The following is a 26,270-nucleotide window of genomic DNA, read 5'->3' on the forward strand; positions in this document are numbered from 1 at the left end:
CAGCATGCTGGCTAGGAAATTCTGGGAGTTGACGTCCACACATCTTAATGTTGCCAAGTTTGAAAACACTGCTTTAGCATATCAAATCAATGAATTCCTGCTTTTCCAAAGAAAAACTCAGCTTCAGTCGTTCTACCCTTTACCCTCCAATTCCGTTCCCCCCAAAGCAGCAGCCGACATCTGCTTGTTCGAGCACCAGAAAAGACGCGTGCTAATCCTCACGAGCCAATCTGCCCCTCCCTTCCACCAGCGGCGCTCTCAGATTTCAAAGCCGCCGCGCACGTGCGCTTTGTTTTGATGACCACGACAGAGAGAGAGAGAGAGAGAAAGACAGCCGTTGGTGGGGCAGCGCGCCTGCGCACATGGGCAGGCGGCGCCCCGAAGGGCGGAGCAAAAGGGGAGGAGCTACGTGCGCAGGCGTAGAGAGGCACGCTTTCGTGCGGGAGGTTGAAGTCCTCGCCTCCGTCCTCTCTCCTGGGTGCCTGGTTCGAGGGGAAGGGCCAGAGGTGGAGCCTCGGGCTGCGGCCTGACTGAGGCTCGGGCAGGCTCTGTTTCCCGGGCGGCGTCGGGGGCGCTCCCAAAATGTCGCAGACGGCCATGTCCGAGACCTACGGTAGGGAGCGGTCGCCTAGGGTTGGGCTGCGAGGGAGGGAGAGGGGCCGCGAAGGGTCTGCCTTCTTTGCTCCCTAGAGAGCTGCGGGGAGAAAGCTGCCGCAGAAAAACGGGCTCCAGCACTACGCCGTCCGTAACAGCGGAAGATCCTTTCCATTGGCTCGCCGGGGATGTGCTGTGCGTAATAAAGCCGTCCTTCTGCTTTCTGACGAGTGTAAGGTGCTTCCTGTCCGTGAGAGGATCACGCCTGGAGACGCGAAAGCCCAGCGCATCTCTTCCCATGCTCCTCCCCTTTGGGGTGGGATGGGGAAGGGTTTCAGCTCTTCGCTATTAAGCAAGAAGGGAAAAGGTAGAGGGGGCTTGTGGAGACCTTGACTGTTTGTTTGAAACTGGGTTTTCGAAATGGGCGAGACTGTGTGCTTCCTTACATTTTGACCTGTCTGATTTATCACTTCTGCTATCTCCATATTAGGGACAGTTGCTTTCAACCTTTTCTAATAACCCATGATCCAACTTCGACCAAGGATGCATTTAGAGATGAAGCTTTACATTGTATCCATTGTGGTGGTGTTTGGGTTGCAACCCACCTTAGGTTAGAGGTAGACTGTGACCCAATAACAGGTCTCACCTCGTAGTCGAAATTGCTACTATTGCTACTAGTTCAAATGAAAATTGTCACAGTATTAGGTAGTGGTTTGGGCTTTGGGAAAAATAAGGTTGTGAAATATATTTTGTATTTCTGGATGAAGTAGAAATTTCCAGTTAACATAACTAGTTAAAGACTTCCTTTTGCATATGGCTCCTTAAAAATGCTTAATCCTGTATGTATAATAAATGTAGCTATGTAGTAAGCTCTATATCTGTAAAGGAATTTAGAGCTGACCTTGCGGAAGATATGAGAAAGCTGTTAAGGGAGGGGAAGGAAGGAGCTGGCCATTAAGGGGACTTGGAGAAGAGATAACATAGTCCTGAGATAGTGAGAAGTGTGAAAAAAACTTAAAATAGTGGGCCAGAGAGAAAATTGGACAAGCTTTCAAGGTATTATTCTGCCTTACTACAATAAAAGGTATTCCTGGAATCCCTGCCATGCTTGTTCCTTGACCAGACCTACCTCAAAGAACTGACAGTACTGTAAAACTTCTAACCAGTGTCAGTTTATCTGTTCAGGGAAGCTAAATTATCCCAGCTCATAACATTTCTTCTCATTGAACATTTTTAGTTTACATTTCACCACTTGCTTTGTGTTATGTTATGTGATAGGATACAGCCTCTGACCATAACATAAGACCCAAGTTAATTGTTACATGTTTGTAAAGGAGAAAGTAATTTCTGTACAAATGGAAAAATTATTAAATAATGGTAACAGTAGTTTTCAAATGTGGTGTATTATGATCTTGCAGTATCATAAGTTTCAAAATGAAAGAATACTGTGCCTATATAATCAAGAGAATAAGAAAACAAGACTAGGGACTGAGTATTATTCAACTGTATCAGGATACAAAAGTTCAACTGTCTATATAAAATAAGTGCTGCATGTTCCACGTTTTCTTCATTCACTTTCTTGAACAAAACAGTAGTGTAGTTTCATTGCTAAGTGCCAGATATCACCATAGCTCAGTGCTCTCAGCAGTGAAAGTAAGTTGCTGGATGTGCTATTTAGAGAGAACGTTTATTGTATTTTTCTTTTCCTATGTCAACATTCTTCATTAGTATTTGTTCTGTTTATGAGTCAGACAGGATTCTGAGAATTAGTGTCCTTTATTATAGAGGCACAGTTTCTTTGTTTCCTTTCACATCAGTGTGTATAACCCATGTTCTTAAAAATGCATTGAAATTCTAGAGGGTTGAATATTGAGTTGGAATCTGTTAGAGGTGTTCCTGGGTTTTATTATAGCTTGAAGATTTAGAAGAACAAAACCAGTGTCACATAAGCAGACATCAGTTCAATCAGTATGATTTTTACCACTTCTCTTCTTTCTATACAGTGTCCCATACTCAAATCTAGTTTCAGATCTCCAGAGCATGTTTTATGGTTATGTGGGGTCTAAAGTGGAAAAGAGATGTCCTCTTGGTAAAAGGAATTAATTCATTTTGGGAAAGGAACTTTGGGCAGCAACAAAGCACAACAGTGATAATCTATTCTATCCAAAGCTAGCAGAAATTTCTGTTTCCTGGTTTTAAATTTTATTACCTACAAATTAGGTGGAAATAATATACAGAGTTTGTTTTGTTTCAGTTTTCTGTCCTTCCCTGTCTGATTTCTTTCATGAGGCTGCAATCCTGGTGTTTATATCTTCAAAAGTTTTTAGGTGAAATATGTTTATGATTAAGAAAGAATAAAAACCATAAAATTTCTAAGTTTAAGAGAACTGATGACAGACTATATCAGGTAATACATTAGTGAATTATGGTATAAAATGATACTCTTGTTTGATTTATGGTATGTTCATAATTCAAAAACAGCTTTAAACTTTAAATAATGTTGTTAAATTTAATTTTAACATTATGCAGTTATATGTTTAATACTCCTTTCTCTATATTCCAAATAGTATTATTCCAAATATTATGTAAAAGTTTGATGGCTGTATTTTACAAACTTCATATTTCTAAAACATGTTTGTTATGAACACTTGGGTTCTCGGGAAATGATCATACATTCAGCATGCAAAATCCTTCTTGTGAGTTTTTTCCCAGGTCAACAATATCTTGGAACTCAAAGCTTTTTTTTCATTGAGGAAAAAGAGAGAATAAACTTTGTAATGAAATGCCTTTTAGAGCTTTTAGTCCCATGTGGGAAAACAGTTCAGAGTTGAACATTTAAAACTGAAGCAGTAAGTTCTGTGAATTGCTTTCTTTGTCAAGGAACCTATCATCTCTTTTGGAATCAAATAATTTCATTTGGTGGAAATAGCATTTTGTCATGTCGGCCAAATGAAATGCAAGAAAGGCTTCTGGCGAGAGTGACAACAAACATGCCAGAAAGAAAGCACACATTCCTTTTCCTGGTGTCTAGTGGTTCCATGGCAGTGAACCCAGGAAGGATAATAAATTATGGTGCCAAAGTAATTGTTTCACTGGGTGTTTTTAAGATAATGGACTCCCAGAAAATTAAAGTCATAAAAAGAATACAAAAAAAGGCACTGAGAGTTCAAAATTTAGGGCTGTGATCTTACCTACATTAATTTGCCTTTTTTTAAAAAAAAAGTTAAAATGTTTGATGCAAAAATACTTTCTGATATATAATCAATCTTTCAATTTAACTCTCCACTATCTGGCAAAGATGAGTGAAGCTAGAATTAAGGATATTTTAAAAAGCAATGCACAGATACATTCTATGTTTGTTGTTTATTCGTTTAGTCGCTTCCGACTCTTCGTGACTTCATGGACCAGCCCACGCCAGAGCTTCCTGTCGGTCGTCAACACCCCCAGCTCCCCCAGGGACGAGTCCGTCACCTCTAGAATATCATCCATCCATCTTGCCCTTGGTCGGCCCCTCTTCCTTTTGCCTTCCACTCTCCCTAGCATCAGCATCTTCTCCAGGGTGTCCTGTCTTCTCATGATGTGGCCAAAGTATTTCAGTTTTGCCTTTAATATCATTCCCTCAAGTGAGCAGTCTGGCTTGATTTCCTGGAGGATGGACTGGTTGGATCTTCTTGCAGTCCAAGGCACTCTCAGAATTTTCCTCCAACACCACAGTTCAAAAGCATCGATCTTCCTTCGCTCAGCCTTCCTTATGGTCCAGCTCTCACAGCCATATGTTACTACAGGGAACACCATTGCTTTAACTATGCGGGCCTTTGTTGTCAGTGTGATGTCTCTGCTCTTAACTATTTTATCGAGATTTGTCATTGCTCTTCTTCCAAGGATTAAGCGTCTTCTGATTTCCTGACTGCAGTCAGCATCTGCAGTAATCTTTGCACCTAGGAATACAAAGTCTTTCACTGCTTCTACATTTTCTCCCTCTATTTGCCAGTTATCAATCAAGCTGGTTGCCATAATCTTGGTTTTTTTGAGGTTTAGCTGCAAACCAGCTTTTGCACTTTCTTCTTTCACCTTCATCATAAGGCTCCTCAGTTCCTCTTCGCTTTCAGCCATCAAAGTGGTATCATCTGCATATCTGAGATTGTTAATGTTTCTTCCAGAGATTTTAACTCCAGCCTTGGATTCCTCAAGGCCAGCTTGTCGCATGATGTGTTCTGCATACAAGTTGAATAGGTAGGGTGAGAGTATACAGCCCTGCCGTACTCCTTTCCCAATCTTAAACCAGTCTGTTGTTCCGTGGTCTGTTCTTACTGTTGCTACTTGGTCGTTATACAGATTCTTCAGGAGGCATACAAGATGACTTGGTATCCCCATACCACTAAGAACTTGCCACAATTTGTTATGGTCCACACAGTCAAAGGCTTTAGAATAGTCAATAAAACAGAAATAGATGTTTTTCTGAAACTCCCTGGCTTTTTCCATTATCCAGCGGATATTGGCAATTTGGTCTCTAGTTCCTCTGCCTTTTCTAAACCCAGCTTGTACATCTGGCAATTCTCGCTCCATGAACTGCTGAAGTCTACCTTGCAGGATCTTGAGCATTACCTTACTGGCATGTGAAATGAGTGCCACTGTTCGATAGTTTGAACATTCTTTCGTGTTTCCCTTTTTTGGTATGGGGATATAAGTTGATTTTTTCCAGTCTGATGGCCATTCTTGTGTTTTCCAAATTTGCTGGCATATAGCATGCATTACCTTGACAGCATCATCTTGCAAGATTTTGAACAGTTCAGCTGGGATGCCGTCGTCTCCTGTTGCCTTGTTATTAGCAATGCTTCTTAAGGCCCACTCAACCTCACTCTTCAGGATGTCTGGCTCTAGCTCACCGACCACACTGTCAAAGCTATCCCCGATATTGTTATCCTTCCTATACAGGTTTTCTGTATATTCTTGCCACCTTTTCTTGATCTCTTCTTCTTCTGTTAGGTCCTTGCCATCTTTGTTTTTGATCATACCCATTTTTGCCTGGAATTTACCTCCAATGTTTCTAATTTTCTGGAAGAGGTCTCTTGTCCTTCCTATTCTATTGTCTTCTTCCACTTCCGCGCATTGCTTGTTTAAAAATAATTCCTTAGTCCTATAACAATCCATTTAAAATGTTCATACATTCTGAAGGATATTCACTTTATATTTTATGGAACAGATATAATACTGCCAGTCCTGATAAAAGTAATTATTTCCTTCTTTGTTTTTTAAGCACATGAATGTCATCAGATAATTTTTCAAGCAGGGCTAATGATCAAGTCTTACTAAATAATTTTTCAAGTAAAAGATTATCCAAACATTTCCATTAGTGAGCATTAATTAACTTTCACTAAAAGCAGGAAAACATTAAGATTTGTGCTTCGTAACTTTATTCTTTCCATTAAATAAATATATGTATTGTATATATTTGGTATATACAATTCTTACCTAAACTTGGTAAGAATTAAATCCTTTGGTTAGTTATTGCTATCATTTCGTTAAAGACCTTCCTCCAAAATTTTGAATTTTTATCACATTCCCACCAAAAATGGAAGAACATCCCTGTTTGATTACAACCTTCCAGTACCTTGCAGACTATTTATGCAGTGTTCATGAGATTTTTATAGGGGCTGAATGCCTGCAATGTAAGATATATTTCTTACATTGAAGCAGATAAGAATTCTCCAGATTTCCATGGGGGTTGCCATATAACATTCAATTGCTTGCTTCAGTCTGACTTCCAGACTTCTTTCATGCTTAATGTAGGGTTAGTTATATTTATTTCCAACAAAACTGAGTAAATTTTTGATAATGTTCCTTTGGGTTGTATGAAATAGTTGATAATTTTTTGTCAAAATTAGTGAACAGTTAACAATTTCCAGCATCTTCTTAATTCATAGAAATGAATTTGCTTGAGACCAGAGTAGCCATGGCAAATCTTTATTAAAAAATCTCTCATTCTGTATAAACCAGAAATGTAACAAACAAATGCAACAAATAAAAAACAACTTTCCCTGCTTTTATACTAACTCATGTGAGCCTATGACATGTTCTAACATTTCAGTGGTTTTGATAGAGGAAGTTCATTGTAGACAAGATTGTTATCTAAATTAGGCAACAACTAGTTCTCACAGTAACCCGATATACTAGCCCTTCAAAATGAGAAATGACAAAATAGTTTATAATCAGGATATATGAATGTATTTTTTAAAAAAATCTGTGCCCCTGTTAATTTTTAGCCTGTGCAAATATAAATCCATGTTTGCATTTTACAACAAGCTTTTGATTGATTATATGCCATCAACTGTCAACGCTTAGTGACCATTTAGGTAGATTTTCTTCATGCGGATCTTTCCTTAACCTGGTTATTCAGGTCTTCCAACAGTGCGCTCAACACCTCTGTAATTGAGTCCATCCACTTTGCTGCTGGTTGTCTTCTTCTCTTTCCTTCCATCTTTTCCGGTATTGGTTAAGGAGCTGGGTCTTCACATAATGTGTCTGAAGTCAGATAATTTCAGCCTGGTCATTTGTGCCTCAAGTGAGAACTCTGGGTTGATTAGTTCAATAATCCACTGGTTTGGTTTTTTGGCTGTCCACGGTATTCTTAGGAGTCTTCTCCAGCACCAGAGTTCAAAGGCATCAGTTCTCTTCCTTTCCTGCTTTTTCAAGTCCAACTTTTGATTCCATAAAATTTCACAGGGAATACCATGGCTTGCATGATTCTGGTCTTTATAGGTATAGACACATGATAGTGTTTGAATATCTTTTCCAAAGCCTTCATGGCTGCTCTACCAAATGCTAGTCTGTGGCGTCATCAGCATAGTGCTGAATATATATTGAGAAAAGCTGGATTGGAAGAAGATGCCTGTGGTTTTAAAATTGGAGAAAGAAACATCAATACAGGTAGTCCTCACTTAGTGACCACAATTGGGACCGGCAGCTTGGTCACTAAGCTCCAAATCACGTGACCGCAACTTAGATTTTACTTTTGCCTTCTCCATTCTGATTGTTGCAAGCCTATTGCAAAGCACATAAATGGTAATTGCGGGATGCTGCAGCAGACATAAAAATGAGGATTGGTTGCAAGTTGTCTTTTTTTTTGCTGTCGTAACTTCAAATGGTCACTGCATGGGGCCCAATTCCAGTCCCAATTATACTGTTGTTACCCGAGGACCACCTGTATAGCTTAAGTTTTCAGATTATGTCAATTCTTATATATCAGATATTGTACTTCATGGATTTAAAATAAATGTATCTTCCAGCTGTTTAATTTTGTGCTAGAGTACTGTGATATCTATTGAGTATAAATATTGATTATTTCAATATTTATTGATTACTGTTGTAGTGTCTTTATGAATGAGCTACTGAATTACAGCTAAACAGATTTTCTGTTCTGCATCCTTTTGATATACCTTTAAGACAAAATAAAATATCAGTTATAGAATGGTTCTATATTTAAAGATACTAATTTAGGTACTCTTTATTTACAGATTTCCTGTTTAAGTTTTTGGTCATTGGAAACGCTGGAACTGGCAAATCCTGTTTGCTTCATCAGTTCATTGAGAAGAAATGTAAGTAAAATTGCATTGTTTTGCAGCAAAATCCTATCCACATTGGAATTTGTAGGTAGTAGCATTTACTAATCTTCATATGATGACATTTTTTAAAAGTGTTACTAATTAAGTATGCCATAAATCTATGAACATGGTTGTAGAAGGGTATGATTTATTCCAATTAGTTTCTTTTTGACCATGTGAGGTCATCTAGAACTCACTCTCATGTCTTCATTATGAAATCAGGATATATGACCTTACAAGTCAAAACAATCTGTGGAGGTATATCCAAAGGAATGTAGGACAGTCCACGCACTTCATTTTTGTATCATTGTGACTTGCAGTTAAAGCACGATAGAGGTGATTTTAAGTAATGGGTTGGCTAAATTTAGAAACTCTGTAAAAATGTCTTAAGACAAAAAAAAATTCAGATATTGAAACTCCTTACCACCCAAGATGAGACATGATGTGTAGTGGGGGACTTTAGTTGCTCCAATATTTGTTGGGAGAGAAACTTGGCCAAGCATGACCTTTCCAAGAATGTCCTCCCCTGTCTTGCTAACAGCTTTCTCCTTCAGAAAGTAGAGGGAGCCCCAAGAGCATCAGCCATTCTTGACTTAATGCTAAATAACAGGGAAGTCTTGACAAGATCAAGTGGCAGAAATGTTTGAAGAAAATGGCTGTGTTTTGTTGGAGTTTGTGATGGTGAAAGAAACTAAAACTGTGTAATGAACACTGTCTTGGACTTGAAGAAAGCAGGTAGATTAGGCAGAGAGAGAGTGACTTAACTTCTAGCAAGGACCCTTATGGCTAGGGTTTTTTTTTCTTGTCATTCAATCATGTCCGATTCTCGGCAACTGCATGGACTAGTCTCTGCAGTTTTCTTGGCAAGATTTCAGAAGTGGCTGGCCACTGCCTCCTTCCTAGGGCTGAGAGAGAGTGACTGGCCCAAGGTCACCCAGCAAGTTTTGTGCCTAAGGCGGGACTAGACCTCATGGTCTCCCAGTTTCTAGCCTGATGCCTTAACCACTACACCAAACTGGCTCTCTTATGGCAGATTTGAATTTGGTCTCTTGGACCACATCTTAACACTACAACACACCAGTTTACTTCTGTGTCAAAACTTGTTTCACTCTAAGCAAGTGGACAGAATTCAGTATGATAAAATGGATTATAAGCAGCAGAAATGACTGATAGCAAATGTGATAGCTCAGAAAGTGAACTGATCAGACAGTGTTTGTTTCTTTTAATAAAATCATCTTTCAATTAATAGCTCAGAAGTTAAAAAATACTGGTCTATTATGATTTATTATATATTCTGTCCAGAATGCTTACAGATTTAATGTCTTACTATTCATATTTTCTTCTGATTTTTAGCTTTTAATACCTTGGCAAAACAAAGATGTTCTATTTCTTAGAGTTCATAGTCACTTCTGACTTAATTCAGTTTCCAAGCATCTAATTACTGTATAAATAAAATCACCATGGTGACTTTATGAGCATTCCAACTTTTATGTAATGCATTTTATATTCTGACAATAACACAATGAATTTAAATTTGTATAGGTGTTTTTTTTAAGTATTTCAGGTTTTCCATTTATTCTTTTTCCTGGCTTCAAAAGTTCCATAATGTTTGCATCTCTACACTGAAGACAATAAACTGTAATGTAACTTGTTTGGGTCCTTAAGTTATATGTAATTTAAATCTACCATACTTTAGTTCTTCATTAAATGATCAAATGTACTGTTTTGAGTGAAATAAGTAATATTTTATAGCTGCCATTATTTATAAAGATTTAAACTATGACCCTTGCCTTTTAACCGGAGTTGAGTACTAATTAAGACTTTTTCTGTTATAGTCAAAGATGACTCAAATCATACCATAGGAGTGGAGTTTGGTTCAAAGATAATAAATGTTGGAGGCAAATATGTAAAATTACAGATATGGGATACAGCTGGACAAGAACGGTTCAGGTATAATTTCATGTTAATTAAGTAAGGAAAAACAATTTCAAGATATATGTATTTTCAATATTTCTGTTAAAGTGAAGGCTAATTTCCTTCTTGTGACCTTATAACACTTTTATTGTCAACCAAGCGTAGTTGTGCCAATAGAACAGTAACAAGAATAGGCTTTATGTCACCTCAGCAGTGGCTGAATAACAGTAGAAAATGCTGTAACTAACAAGTAGCATCCTAGTTGTGTTGCAATTATCTGAGTAATTCTGACCCAGTCCAGCTAAAAGGAAACACATCTGGAAAGTTAATCATACTCTTACTGAAATGGTGCAGTACGTAGATGTTTAACTCTAGTTTTGTCCTGCAAGTGCAAACCTAAGCAAGCACTATAGTTTTTGCTTGCAATTTTAGCACTGCATCGTAGAACTCAAATTACTGTCATTTTAAGTACTGTGATTTTTTTTCTTTCTTTACAGATCTGTAACACGAAGCTATTACAGAGGTGCTGCAGGTGCTTTACTTGTTTATGACATCACCAGGTAAAAGGAAAATACTAGAGAAATCTTAGATACAACTAAAATCTGTGTAGTCCTTTCATATTCTTTGGGGGATATGGAATTTTCTTACAGCTGATATGTATTCTGCACATATATCAAGGGAGCGGACACTGTCTCCATACCTTCTCTCTAAGTTAATTTCACAAATGTCCATAAAGTAACTTCACTCAAATCTGCTCCCTCCCCCAATGCTTTTGACAATTAGCGATACAGGTACTAATCTATAATATGGAAGTCTGTTTAAAACTTCCTATGTATCTAACTGCATGCATGCATGCATCTGATGATGAGAGCGAGTTTGGTTTAGTGGTTAAGGTGCTGGGCTAGAAACCGAGTCTGAGTTCTAGTCCCGCCTTAGGCATGAAAGCTGGCTGGGTGACCTTGAGCCAGTCTTACACACACAGCCCAACTCACCTCACAGGGTGGTTGTTGTGGGGAAAATAGGAGAAGGAAGGAGTATTAGGTATGTTCACCACCTTGAGTTATTTATAAAAATAATAAAGGCGGGATAAAAATTAAATCTGTCTGGACTGGTTAGTCAAATAGATAAAAACATCTATGGATTATGTTTTATCTATTTTTGAGAATTTTTCTTCGATGTGACTCCTCACCAGAAACTTCCTCAGCTCTTTGATCCTACAAATGCTTCTCAGAATGCTGAGATCTTCCTGGGAATTGAATACAAAATATATATCCAGGAATCATAGCTGAAAGCATTGGATCAACATTCAGTTACTTGCTTTCTGATCTAAGCTCTTCTGGCTATCTTGCCGTTATCATAGTTTCAGCTCCCATAATGCATTAATCTAGGTCTCGATGTAAGAGTAACACTGAATATTTTTGTGACATCTGCAAATGCTGCAGTCTACCCTCAGCTGTACCTGGAAATACTTTACAGCTTTGTATCTTGTTGTTGTACAATAGCTTCTTTGCAGACTCCTACCAGATACATATACAAGTACAGTGAAATATTACTATGAGGGTATTGTGGGTTGTAAATATTAATACAAAATAATTTTGCATTTGATTTAGTCGAGAAACCTACAATGCACTTACCAACTGGCTTACAGATGCAAGGATGTTAGCAAGTCAGAATATTGTAATAATATTATGTGGGAACAAAAAGGATCTTGATGGAGATAGGGAAGTCACTTTCCTAGAAGCATCCAGGTTTGCTCAAGAAAATGGTAAGTAGTTTTCATGATTTCCAATATTTTCCTGATAAAGGACTGTAATGAAATCCCCCCCATACACACACAGAAATGTTCAGGGTGAAATGGAGGCTTTAGGGAAGAAATTTTTTAAGTCTTCCTTGTTTACTTTTTCCACATGTTGCTTGTTTTCAGGTACTATTTTCCAGTCTGCTTGAATGTGTCTTTTTTGTTTAAAACAACACAGCCAGTCTGAGTGATCATATAGGATTTTGGCTTGTGCCTTGGTGCATATACTGTTCTAACTGCTTAGTCATATGCTTGTTATATTGTTATGCGCTCGTTACCCTATAATTGGACTCTTGATTCAAGGCTATAGCTGAAAGCCTCCAGGGTTAAAAAGTAGGAAATTAAATCTAGTTAGCAGCAGGATTCTATGGAGAGAACTGCACTACTTGAAAACATTTATATTCTTTGTGCTGTTGCTCCCCAATTCTTTACACTGGAAACTTGGAATCAGAGCTGTTCCTGCTGTGCTCCAGCTGGTGTGTAGCAAATTCAGCTCTATTCTGAATGTGTCATGCTTTCCCAGACAGAGGAATGAGCCATATTACACCAATGCCACACTTGAAAGGGCTTTAGCTGCTTTATGTAATTTCTTCCTCAGTGAGGAAGAAGTAAGCATAGCATAGCATAATCTGACACTGTCTCTGTAATGGCTGCCTATTCTGACAAACTCAGTCTCACAAGCAGGTGCTTAAAGGTAACTGATTTATTGAAAGAATAGTGTGCAAATACAAAGAAAGCTGAGAATGAGCAAAAGCGCGCCAAATACAAGCTAAAAACCCTCGCTTCAAACCCGGTTCCACCCTGCTAGCAACCGTTGCCCACATCGGCCTGAGAAAGTAACCTTGAACACATTCCATAACCCAAACATACATTCCACAGTTACAGCAAGGAGATTACAGCCTGGCACGGCTGGAAATCTCCACCCAGCAAACACGGATCAGGAAAGTGACATGCGAAACGTTACGATGTATTCAGAACATTGGAACGATGAACATGACATACCGCCCCCCTTAAAAAACAACAAATTAAGGAGCAGGTTTAGCAGGATATGCAGCATGAAAACGGGCAACTAAAACAGGGGAGTGAACATCGCGGGCAGCAACCCATTCTGGATGAGGGAAATGTTTCCATCGGACCAGGTATTGCAAAGTAGAACGAAGGCGTAGAGAATCAAGAATCTCCTGGACATCGAAGTGTTGCTGCCCATCAATCATAATGGGAGCAGGTGGTGAGGGTTGTGGGTGCCAGCGATCAGATTGGTGGAAAGGCTTGAGCAAGCTGCAATGAAAAACGGGATGCAAACGTTTAAGATTATGAGGCAAATCTAATTTAAAAGTAACAGGATTAATTTGAGCCACAATAGGAAAGGGACCCACGAATTTTGGTGCCAACTTTTTAGACGGTTGGGGTGATTTAATGAACTTCGTGGAGAGGTAAACTTTATCCCCAACTTTGAAGGGTGGCTGAGGTGCCCGTTTGGTGTCAGCATGGCGTTTGTAAGCAGCTTGGGCATCGACTAGAGCCTGTTTGATTTGAGGCCAGGAGTCCCCCAGATGTGCTGCCCAGTCTGTAGGGGAAGATGGAGGAGACGTTGGTCGCGGCAGCTCTGGGATGGGCACAAAATCCCGACCAAAGACAATGTGAAATGGCGCCTGACCAGTGCTCTGATGCACTGCATTGTTGTAGGCGACTTCAGCAAAGGGCAGGAGATTGACCCAATTGTCTTGTTGATAGTTAACAAAAGCACGCAGATATTGCTCCAGTGTGGAATTAAGCGCCTCTGTAGATCCGTCAGTCTCAGGATGCGACGCAGTGGAGAGCGCTTGTTTGGTACCCACCAATTTCATAAAAGCCTGCCAAAACTGGGAGGTAAATTGTGTGCCTCTGTCAGTCACCAAACGGGAGGGGCTCCCGTGGAGCCTGTACACGTGTACAAAAAAGAGGCGGGCGAGCTGCTGGGCTGAGGGAATGGAAGCGCATGGAATGAAATGGGCTTGTTTCGAGAAAAAGTCCTTCACAACCCAAATCACAGTTTTCCTCTGGCTTGGAGGTAAAGCAACGATAAAATCCATAGAGATCTCCTCCCAAGGGTGAGAGGGACTGGCCACTGGCTGGAGCAACCCCTGGGGCTTACCAACCTTCCGTTTTGAGCCAGCGCAGACAGGGCAGGAAGCAATATATTCCTTAACATCTCGCCTTAGTGTTGGCCACCAGAATTGGCGTCTAACCAAGTGGAGTGTTTTCACAAACCCAAAATGTCCAGCCAGTTTGTCATCATGGCAACGGAGTAAAATGTCTTTGCGTAAAGTCTCAGGTACATAGAGACGATCGTTTTTCCAGGCAAAATCACGGTCAAAAGTAAGTGTGTGTAAATTTGCTTGCAACCAAGTGTCATATTTCAATTGGGAAAGAAACTGTTGTTGGAAGTCTGAGGGAACTGGCAAACGTCCGGGATGGGGTGAAATTGAAGCGTCTGGCTGTTGCGCGCGAGTCTGGCTGCGGGTCCGTCCACAGTGTACCAACTACATCAGGTACAGTGCTGGAATCCTGGGGTCTGCGGGAAAGTGCATCAGCCAGAAAGTTTTTCCTTCCCGGAATAAATTTCAACTTAAAATCAAAACGGCTGAAGAATTGAGCCCATCTGATTTGCTTTGGGTTGAGCTTACGAGGTGCACTGAGTGCTTCGAGGTGCTTGTGATCAGTCCAAACCTCGAAAGGGTGGGTAGCCCCCTCCAACAAATGGCGCCAAGTGTCTAAAGCCGCCTTGACAGCAAAAGCCTCTTTCTCCCAAACGTGCCACCGCCTTTCAGTCTCAGAGAATTTACGGGAGAGATAAGCACAAGGCTTCAAACATCCCGACTCATCTGCTTGTAGCAGGAGCGCTCCAGTGGAGAAATCAGAAGCATCCACTTGCACCACAAATGGCTTGCTAGGATCGGGATGCTGTAGAATGGGTTCTGCTGTGAATAGCTTTTTAAGCTGGTCAAAAGCCACCTGGCATGCGGGCGTCCATTTCAACAACGCCCCAGAATTCTTTGCCCTCTGTGTATCCCCCTGCCCTTTAGTGTTTAGGAGCTCAGTGAGGGGCAACACTATCCCCACGGACCCCTGGATAAACTGGCGATAATAGTTCATGAATCCGAGGAAACTTTGGAGCTGCCGACGCGTGCGTGGTGGCTCCCATGCTAGAATGGCTTCAGTCTTAGCTGGATCCATTTCAATACACTTGTCTGAAATTCTATAGCCCAAATAGTCAATTTGAGATTTATGAAAAGCACATTTGGACAATTTAGAATTTCAGACAAGCTTTATGTAATGGCTGCCTATTCTGACAAACTCAGTCTCACAAGCAGGTGCTTAAAGATAACTGATTTATTGAAAGAATAGTATGCAGATACAAAGAAAGCTGAGAATGAGCAAAAGCGCGCCAAATACAAGCTAAAAACCCTCGCTTCAAACCCGGTTCCACCCTCGCTCGCGCTTAGCAACCACCCCCTCCCAGGTGCTAGCAACCGTTGCCCACATCGGCCTGAGAAAGTAACCTTGAACACATTCCTTAACCCAAACATACATTCCACAGTTACAGCAAGGAGATTACAGCCTGGCACGGCTGGAAATCTCCACCCAGCAAACACGGATCAGGAAAGTGACATGCGAAACGTTACGATGTATTCAGAACATTGGAACGATGAACATGACACTCTTAGTCTTTTCATACAATATTAATTTTTGTGCTTTTTGAGTTTTTTGTTTTTTTTAAATGGGCTGTACGCTGTCCAGAGTCATGTCATGTGAGATGGGTGGCCATATAAATATGATAAATAGCAAAGCAGAGTTGCATTGGAATGTTCTCCAGATACAATGCAAGCAAGTGCAGCTATTTGCAATGTTGGTTATATTTTCTCTGGGGAAAACGTTGTGCTTGCAAGAGTCCAGTCTGAGAATACGTAAATATGGTTCTTAGTCCTCTTGGCTGCATACTGTCTTCCCCCTTTTGGTGCACAGCAGTGTTCCACTTGAAGATATTTCATGTAGGTTAGGGTACTGGAATATCCAGTACATGTGAACCTTGCTGTAAGTGATAAAGAGAAGATTTTGGATGGGAGCATCGCTTTAGGGAGGGGTTCTTGTTCAAGGACTAGCAGCTAGATCTTCCCTATCTATGTTCTAGGATCCTCTTAGTTTGAGGAATGGAAGATATTTTCCTGGTTAGAATTTTCTCCTAAATCTGTTTTGTTTCCTCCAATGTAGGCTGCAGTATTTGGATGCTCTTCTCTGGGAATCAGTCCTGTTGAATTTAGTGGGGTTTACTGCTAAGTAAACATAGATAGACTTGTCTTAGGGATCTACAATAAGTAGAATTGATAAAAATTGGTCAGGGAAACCTTGTATGGGGAGAATGTGATAACGTATATAAATACATGGCGTTTAAAGATGAAAGAGCATTACTGAGTCATTTTGAACAATGATCAAACAAATTTTATCTAATTTTTACTGTTACAGAGTTGATGTTTTTGGAAACAAGTGCATTGACAGGGGAGAATGTTGAAGAAGCCTTTGTACAATGTGCAAGAAAGATACTTAATAAGATTGAGTCAGGTAATCATAATCCAAGTTTCTGTTATCATTAAAATATTTTTACCTAGGATTAAACAAGATTTCTGAAATGATAAAATGCTCCTGGATTAAGTGTGCTTTTTCTTTGTTGTAAAATTCTACTTGACCATAACCTGTGTCTTGTCAAAGATGTTAAGGAAGGTAAGCTTACCCAAGTAATAAATTTAATTCCTGGTCATATTTAATGCTTTCTGTTGAAGCCATGCCCTCAGTTATTTTCCGAGCAGAAAGTGTATAGATTCGTTATGAGACCTTGTATAAAGGGATTTGTCATAAGAAAGAAAAATCCTTTAGTCAATATAAATCTTTTGACAGATTGACAGATGTGATTTTTTTAACACATTGCTGGCAGCTTTTCTATGTAGCATCTGAAAACATTTACAAACAATATTTCTGAACCAACTGTTGCATAAAACATTAAGACCTGGTGCCAAGGCAAGCAGTCTTAGATTCTAATCTCCCACCCCCACTATCATGTGCTGCCCCTTTCTCTGTATCTCTCAACTAAGGAAGGAAAGCCCTTTCACTTTGTGTGATAGATCAGGCTAGTGAATATTATTAAACAGCAGTTAACCAAAAAAATACCCCAAATTCATTAACATAAATTACAGTTATGGAGAAAAATGTATATGTTTTAAAAGTAAAATGCAAGCTTTGTGTGTCATTGCTTTATATAATGCTCCTTAAGTGTGATGGATATCTTCTTAAAATTTAAGTTAAATTCAACATGGTTTTTAATCTTGTGTATGGTTTATGACCTATATAAGAAAAAGAAATTGTATTTTGTTTTATCAGGTGAACTGGATCCTGAAAGGATGGGCTCAGGAATTCAGTATGGAGATGCTGCTTTGAGACAGCTAAGATCTCCACGGAGAGCCCAGGCTCAGAGTGTTCAAGAATGTGGCTGTTAAAAGCAAGCAACGGAGAAACTTCTTGTTCTATGGGGAAAAGGTTAGTATTACCTTTGCTTCAGTTTAGTACAATAAAGAATAGTTTGTAATCAATACTAAAAATCTTTGAAAAGCTATCATAAAGCATTCACATACATTTGCTTGCAATGCAGGAATTAATTTCAGTGCCTCTTATTATTTCAGTTGAAACTGGTTCATAAGTTCTTCCAGAAATCTTAGGAAGGGTCATTCTTTCTGGCAGTTTTGTACTTAATACTTTTTTGACAATTTCATATATCTGTGTATAATTAACTAAAAAGAGAAAAATCATCCTTAACTACAAAAAAGTTGAGACTGAAGTTTTCAAGCCATTATTTAGTATTAGTGTAGGCTCCACAGTTGAGAACAGTCAATCCAGAAGGAATTTGCTTTGAGGTTACCATTTTAATCCAGTTGAGATTCAAAGTCAGCAATGTTTCAGGTTTGTCTTCCATCTCTTATCCATCTTTCCATTCATTTTAGTATGTGTCACTTTTGAACTTAATAACTGAAATAATAACTTAATAACTTCAAGTAATAATTAGTCCAAAATCTCTCTGTTAAAAACATCAATAAGTGAGATGAACTCGTTAATGTAAAAATCCTGTAATTTTATTCCTACTCTGTCTGGACATTTTGAATATAGACTTAGTATGAATATAGAATGTTGGTAAGAGTGCTTTATTTTTGTGTTAAAAATGACTTCAGCGTTGCAGTTACGATCAGCATTGAACTATAATCTCTATAAGATTCTTACCTGAGAAACTTAGTTTTATAAGACGTTTATCTCCACTTTCCAGAAGAATGTGTCCAAGTAGTTGAAAACAATATAAAATAAATAGCTACATAAAATGTATTACAATTTTAAAACAGTGGTTAACCAACATAAAAGAACTTGAAGATTCAGTAAGATCACAGTACATGTTATTTCCCACAAGGAAGAGTATACCCTTTGTCATTTGAAGTATCCATCACATTTCTGTGTCACCTTTTCCCTATCATGCTATCTTCCTGAAAGTAAATTTTGATGGGTTGAGTATTAGGTGAAGAAATAATAACCAGTCCAAAATCATCCAGTGAACTTCATTCACTGTCTTTTGATTTTTTTTTTCCTCTATTGATTAATGAGTTACACAGCTGATATAATTTCTGATATATTTTTCAGTAATGCTGAAGGATTATCACCTTGATCTAAAATGTGCTGTTCTTGAAATAATAATTATTCCTAGAATATTTACATAATCACCTACAGTGATTTTAGGTACACCTAGACATAGTATACAATATGTTAAGCCTCATGTGGTGCAGAGTGGTAGGTGGCAGTATTGCAACCGGGAACTCTCCCCATGACCCAAGTTTGATCCCAGCGGAAGCTGGATTCTTTCTCGGGTAGCTGGCTCAGGTCGACTCAGACTTCCGTCCTTCCGAGGTCGGTAAAATGAGTACCCAGCTTGCTGGGGAAGGTGACGGCTGGGGAAGGCAGTGGCAAACCACCCCGCTCTATAGTCTGCCAAGAAAATGTCATGAAAGCGGTGTCCCCTCAAAGGGTCAGACATGACTCGGTGCTTGCACAGGGGACCTTTCACCTTCACACATAGTATATACATAACATATAAACACTTGACAGTGACTCAATGGAAACGTGGAGAATGGCATACTGTCAACACATAGCACAGCCCGCCTCCATTTTTCTAATTTTAAAGACAAGTCTTTAAAAGGTTCCCTTTTTGCACCAATAAAAGAGGGTCATGCCTTAAGCATGAAAGACAGCTGAATGATTTTGGACCAGTCGCTCCCTCTTAGCCCTAGGAAGAAGGCGATGGCAGACCCCTTCTGAAAATACTGCCTTAAAAACTACAGATAGTCCTTGCTTAACATCCATTCATTCAGTGACTATTCACAGTTTACGACAGTGCTGAAAAAATGGGCTTGCAACCAGTCCTTACGACTGTTGCAGTGCTCCGGTGGCCACATGATAACAATTCAAGCCCGCCTGCATTTATGATCGCTGCCCCGCTACCTCCCCAGCTGACCTTCATCATCTTCGCCAGCCTCCCTTCTGCTGGGCTTACCATCCCAGCCACATGCAGGGAGGTGCTGCGGCTTGGGGCCTTCTTGCCATGGCTCGGGGGCTTCTTGCACCCTCCCCCATCTGGCAGGAATCATCCCCAGCCCTGCCGTGCCTTGCCTTGCCAGCCACCCATGCACCCTCCCCAGCCCCTCTGTGTTGCACCTCACCAACCACCCGTATACCCTCCCCAGACCCTTGGCGCTCACACTGTGCCTCGCTGGCCCCCGCACACACCCTCCCCCAGACCCTCTGCACTCACGCCTTGCTGGCCCCTGCACACACCCTCCCCCACCCAGCAGCAACCACTTGCCTGCCTGCCTGCCAGCCTGCTTGTGAGCTGCCTGGGACTTGCATCCTCATGCCAGCTTCCCCACTGACTTGTCTGAAGCTGGCAGAAAGTTGTGAGGAGGTCCTCGCTTAATGATCTACAATCCTCACTTAACGATGGCAATGGGGACTGGAGGGATTGCCATCACAAAGTGACACAGTCATGTGATGTCATGTTTTATAGCCTCATCACTTAGCAATGGAAATTCCAGTCCCAATTACCGTTGTTGACCAAGGACTACCTGTACTTGGATTTGTCCGTATAGTTATCAAGAGTGAAAGGCAAAAAAAAAATGCCCTTCCTAAAATGCAATTTACTTATTAATTTTAGTAGTGTAATTTAGGGGATCTCTGGGCTTTACAAAAATGTGACCTGGAGAATCACGTGAGGCTCCAGATTGCCCACTCTATTTAGGAGATAAAGTTATGTACAAATGCATACATTAGTTATCTTAACCTTGATTACACTTGCCAGCCTTTCCCTCTAAATTTAAACCTTTTAACATTGAAATACTGTTTATTTTTCAGCTGTCCATTCAGATGATTAATGAAAAACTGCCATTGCTGCCAGGCTCTGCATTTTTAAAACTCCTTTTTGATTCAACAAAACATACGGTATTTTTTAAAAAAAAGTACAGTGGAATGGCAGAGCGAGACTGCAAAAAAGAACGTTTGGTAATACAGTGGACAATACTGAGACTTATACCTGTACGTAAATATTTTCTGTTACATCTTTGTGTTTCTTATTGTTACTTAAAAACACTGGTGTATCACGTGTATATACAATGTTGTCATTAAATTTCCAAAGCATGATATACTGACATGATATTGCACTAACACTGGTTTTTGTTTTTTTTTAAATGAGCTAAAATTTTAACTCTGGTAGGCATTATCATGTTTCAGGGTGTTTTTTTTTTCTTTACAAAAGCTTCTATTTATGAGTTGACATTGAAAGCTACTGGCATTGACTGCCAGTGTTTTATTTGCCACTTTCTACAGGGGCTTACGTGAACTATTTTTTGAAAACTGTTAGGTCATATGTTTACTAATCTGCATACTGAAAAGATTTTTTTTTTACTGAAGCATAATTGTTCTTGTTTCTTGAAATTCTTAAATGTATTACCACTTTGTCAAATGTAAGCTATAAATACAATTGTGAACTCAGAGCTTGCTGCTGTCTGAACTTCACTGGGGAAATTATTTTTTTCTACATTTTAGACTAACTAAGAATTGTAGTTTCAAGTGAAAAGATAATGCCTACTTGTTTTGCCACTCCAGAGAAGTGTTTGAAGTTGTCAATCACCATTATTTGATTTTTTAAAAATTTAAATCATTTCTATACATAAGTCTGTTCAGGTTATACTCAGTTAAAAAATAATTTTTCACGAAAAATAGGATAGTTACCCCTGAGAGGGAATTGCTTCAGTACTTATGCCTCTTACAAACTGTAGGTTTGTGGAAGTTTAATCTAGAAATGCAACATGGACTAGACAAAGTTATCCATTTATGTACTAACCCTGCACAAAGCTCCACCTTCTCATGCAAATCTTTCTGTGCCGCTGTGAAAGAAAAACATTTTGCTTTCATAGTAGAGAAGTGGACATTTCTTAGAATCACCTGAAAATATGAAATTTTGACTTTTCTGAAGGGGCTGTAAAAATGGCCTCTTTGAATATTCCTGTCATATCTGAAGAGCAACATTTCTGGTTTTGAGAACTGAAACAGCATATGAGATTTCTGGGTAACTGAAGGTTTTGGTGTGTTTGAGCAAGGAAGAAAGTTCTGTTGGTTCTATATCATCAACTAAAAAAGCAGCCTTTCAGCTGCCTCATACCTGAAAGAATGTAGATGTTAATATTGATGTCAGCTAAAAATCTTACTGCCTTAGAGCCAAAATGGATGAATCCACATGGACATTCTTTGTATGGATATTTGAAATGCAGCCATAATGAGGCGGTGAGTGTGATTAATGCTGTGGGTCATTTTCAGTGGTTGCTGGTTAGCCAACAAGGAAAGATTTAAGCACTTTTCACTTATCAGCTGTTTTGTTTGAAATTTATTTAATAGAAATATTAGTATGTTGCTTTCCCATCCTCATACCATCCAGGGCATTTTATAACAAAAAACAACTTGAAAAAAACTCTTAGTGAAAGTCCTAAAAACTCCATTCCATTGCTATGAAATATTTCAAGAGCTGCAACGTCTAGCAGCCAGATGTTAAGTCTAAAGTGGATATTAAATACTTTAATCATTATGGTTATTGTTATAAAACAGTACAGGAAAATTAAACTGAGTACCAAAATAATAGGCATAATTAGGCAGATTTTGCCTGGTACCTAAAATAAAATAAAAGTAGCATTAAATTGATCCCTGTTAGGAATAAGTTCCATAATCAGTATGCATCCATAGCACAGATCACCCAGTAACCTTCTGGTTTATAATTTAAGGCATTATTCAGATGAAACGTTCAAATATACCTTTACTTGTAGAGAGATTTGTACCTGTCCATCAAATTTATAGTCCCTTTGTGGTTGCAGTTCAGTAACATAGCTCCCGGGAGCTCATGATTTTTTAATGGGCATCTGGGTGAATTTGGTTTTGATCTTTGTGGTCAAGCTGAATTGATTATACAGGTTACAAACAAGTTAGTCACTAGAGCAGCCTTTCTCAACCTTTTAATCCTGGAGGAACCCCTGAAATATTTTTCAGGCCTCGGGGAACCCCTGCACATTCAGGCTCAAATATAGGCCACAAGTTACAAAAGTAATATATTTGTTTCATGGGTAGGCCTGTATATATGCATTAACAGTGTTCTTAAACTAAAGAATGAAACTGACCTCTTTAATGTGAAGTTGCCTGAATTTGAAATAATTTTTTAAATCGTGATCTCCCCAGGAACGCCTAGTGACCTCTCACAGAATCTTAGGGTTCCTTAGAACCCTGGTTGAGAAACCCTGCACTAGAGTATAAAATGGCTGTTATAGTGCTTTGAGATAAATGGGAATCTTCACTTGTAGCGATTCATTTTTCAAAAAATTAATGTCAGCAAGAGTAAAGTGTGCTGATGTAAGAAAAATAATTCACATCACAAGAGTATGTTCCTCTGGAACAAAACTTGAATTCTGGCACTTACCAATTTAAAGAAACAAAAGCAAAATTTACTAGCATGCAGTATCTGTATTGATGTATATTTAGTTCATAGCATGAGTTCATACAGCATGGATGTTTTAAATGGCTTTCAGGAAGCACTTTTTGTCTCCCCTTTTTATTGTGGATTTGCTAATGCTACAGTTCCTAATGTAAAAAAAGAAGAATCCAAAGAAGATTGGAAATAGTCTCCATCTAAGGGGATCTCCTGATCAGTCTATTATGTATCATGGGAAGTCCTCTCTTTCCCTCTTTAGAACTATTGTAAAGCAACATTGTGTTTTTAAATTTCAGCGAAGTGCAGAACCAGGTCTTGGCTATTCTGAAGTTGTTATGGGCATTCTTGTAGTCTTCCTACACATTGCTGTTACACTTTTTTTCCTCTGAACATTCACATGCTGTAATGTTTTTTTAAAACATTATGCAGAATAAGTACAATAATGTTTTCTTTCAGTCTTAACGCTGGGTAGCCTATGAAATGAAACTCTTGCAAAGAGTGGGGGAAGATAGTGAAAATAGGACAAGAAGTGTTGAGGGTTCCTGTCATTACTATGCAGAAATGAATGTCCTTTCCTATTGTTAGCAGTGTTTGTGATGGAGACCTTGCATCATGGCTTATACTCATATAGGGATGCTGTGGGTGGGTGTTCCTTTCTTTCCTTTTTTTCCCCTCCCCCCTCCCCTACTTGCAAGTGCAGAAGCAGTCGTGATGATCTCTTACTCTTTTTTCCTCAGTTAATTTAATAAATGACATTTCACAAACTCTAATGTTGCTTGCTTAGATAAGAACTTCAGTTCCTTTGGGGCTAAAGTTAGCTTGGTACCACTAGCTGGCTACTTGCTGCAGTTCTGAAAGCACTGCTTCTTTTCGTATTGATATGCTACAGACCTGCTTATATGGAAATCAGCTATACTTCTGCAAGTTAATCTAAATGCAGAGGTGAGAGGAAGCTCTAGGGCAAGGTACAATATGATCCATCCTTTTTCATGCCCACAAATTCTCCCTAAATCCCTTCATTTTTTTTCTTATAACTAGAATTTTTTTTTGTTTTAGACAGAGGAAGAAACTAGCTGGATAAGGATTAAAACTCCCAATTATCAGCTTTCCATTGCATATGCTTTTCTTTCTTCCTTTGGAAATTTTATTTCTTTAGTTAGTTAGTTAAACATTTTATATAGCCACCCATCTTGAACCAAACTCTGGGTGACTCACAACCCAGAAATAAAACTGTATCTATATCTACAGTAAAAAAAAAAATGTTAAACAAAGACCTGGCACCAGAGCTACACTTTCCCATGCAGCCCACAACAAGTTCATCCCACCAGCCTCACCCTATCCCAGCACTTGGGGGAAAGGCCAGGTCTTAAGTGCTTTTTGGGAGGTTAAAGCGGTGGGGGCCTGCTGGACCTCTGGGGAAGGGTGTGCCATAGAGCAGTGGCTGACACGGAAAAGGCACACTTCCTAGATCCCGTAGATTGGCGACATTTAAGGGGAGGGACTAGGAGCATGCCTGCCCAATCCAATCTGGTAGGATGGGCAGATGTGCTAAGGGAGAGGTGGTCCCCCAAATAACCTGGTCCTGTGACATATAGGGCTTTAAGGGTAATAACCAGCACCTTGAATTGTACCCAGAAGGAAACTGGGAGCCAGACAATAAAGTATGGCATTGAAAAATCCTGTGCTTCCCTTGTATATAATTCCCCACTCAAGAGTTTAAAAATGGCAGTTGAATTCAGCACCGAGTTTCACATATTGGAATACTGTAGGTTTTTAATGCAATTCAAGGGTGCTGAATTGCTACCTCTGTTAGCTTAGTTCCAGAAATAGGAACTTCAGGAGTTTCAGCATTGTTATATTTGAGCTCAAGACAGTATGTACTTGGCATTTGTGTCTAAAAATAAAAGTGCATTTACATAGTATACATAAAAAATGCATGGTTCCTAAGCTATAAAGATTTTACTGTGCTGCTTAATGTCATTAGAGGAATGTTACTCAAAAGAAATACAAAGTTTTGTTTAAATTTATTAATGTGGGCTTATTTGGGGGAGGGTATGGATCAAGAATTTTATTTCCTAGCTAATCAGGCTTTTCATATCTCCATTGTGCAACACGTGCCTTCACTTGCTGTAACTGAACACTCGGTTAAATTTTCCTGAATTTAATTCCTGTTTAGAGTACTTTCTCAATATGTAAAAATGACATGCTTTACTATATTTATTGAACAGTCCCATATAGCAATTGCAGATTTCAAACCATGACTTAAGTCAAAGGGCTTTGGCAAAACCTGACAACTAGGAAGACAAGTGCAATACTGCAGACAATGATTCTGTGTCCTTTGCTATAATTACATAGAATGGATCTGTTTTACCAAAGGTTTGTCCTTATTAATGTGATTTCTAGATACTAATATTTCAGCTTTCTTTTTTGTTAATTCAGAATCCAATCTTAGAGTGGTTTTTTTTCCTTTAGTAGAACAATCACATCAGTTTCCTTGGGGAATGCAAAAAAAAATAAAGAGTGGTGGGTTTTTTTTGTTTTTTGGGCACCATAGCATGTTCCTGAAAACTGAAAAGGAGTTTTCTTTAAAAACTTTCATACAACTTACTGTGTGTCTGTGGTTGGTCAGCCCAGCCACAAAAAGCATGTGAACTGATGAATAAATACAGCTTTAATGGACTTTTTTCTGTCATGTAGGAAGAAAAACAATGCTAAATTAAAATTAGTACATTGTTTTATTTTAGAAGACAAAAGAGGTAACATGAGAATATGGTACAAATACTGAATTCTAACCAATATAATTTTCTCTTGGAAAGTATTGGCAATTTTGATAAACTGCATATTGTCTATTAAGTATAAACTTTCTGAATATTAGATTATTATTGAACTCAGCATATAGTGAAAACTCAATACAATGGACTTTGCATGCAGTGAACCCCATTTCCTTGGCAATTTGTGTAATCATGTCATCATGCAAATGATGCAATATGCACCATTTGCATGTTATGCAATATGCACTATTTGCATGTTATGCAAATGATGTCATTTGCATTATGACAATTGATACAAAATAAATACTGCAATGATATACTTTGTGGGACAAGCTAAATCATCTGCTAACATCTATGCATGCAGCCTATTGTCATTTGAATGTGGATCATTGTTCCTAGTCTGAAAATAAACATGGAACCATTTGATGAAGATTTATCTGGTCTATTTTACCTTTTAATAGTTGAATTACATATACGTCACATATATTTCTAATAAAATTGAG

At 39.0% G+C, this 26,270-nt stretch overlaps 2 protein-coding genes across 3 annotated transcripts in view; one reads left to right on the plus strand and one right to left on the minus strand.

The window, feature by feature from the left end:
- The first annotated feature begins 418 nt into the window (after positions 1-418).
- Positions 419-26,199, plus strand: RAB4A (RAB4A, member RAS oncogene family). 2 transcript variants are annotated; one of them, XM_063306975.1, is made up of 8 exons: positions 419-613; positions 8,109-8,189; positions 10,031-10,145; positions 10,607-10,669; positions 11,720-11,874; positions 16,411-16,506; positions 17,320-17,475; positions 20,380-26,199. In XM_063306975.1, the coding sequence occupies exons 1-7, from the start codon at positions 583-585 to the stop codon at positions 17,433-17,435; spliced, it is 657 nt and encodes a 218-aa protein (XP_063163045.1). In that variant the 5' UTR covers positions 419-582; the 3' UTR covers positions 17,436-17,475; positions 20,380-26,199. The 2 variants fall into 2 exon arrangements, with proteins under 2 accessions (XP_063163045.1, XP_063163036.1); XM_063306966.1 differs by having other exon boundaries at positions 17,320-17,462; positions 20,366-26,199.
- CCSAP (centriole, cilia and spindle associated protein) overlaps positions 7,710-26,270 on the minus strand; it is a 32,243-nt gene continuing 13,682 nt past the window's right edge. Inside the window, exon 4 of the transcript XR_010068185.1 lies at positions 7,710-7,729. The gene's annotated coding sequence lies outside the window, so the exon portion shown is untranslated. The remainder of the gene's footprint in view (positions 7,730-26,270) is intronic.

This window comes from Candoia aspera, chromosome 1 (genome assembly GCF_035149785.1).
Source record: "Candoia aspera isolate rCanAsp1 chromosome 1, rCanAsp1.hap2, whole genome shotgun sequence".
Taxonomy (NCBI): domain Eukaryota; kingdom Metazoa; phylum Chordata; class Lepidosauria; order Squamata; family Boidae; genus Candoia; species Candoia aspera.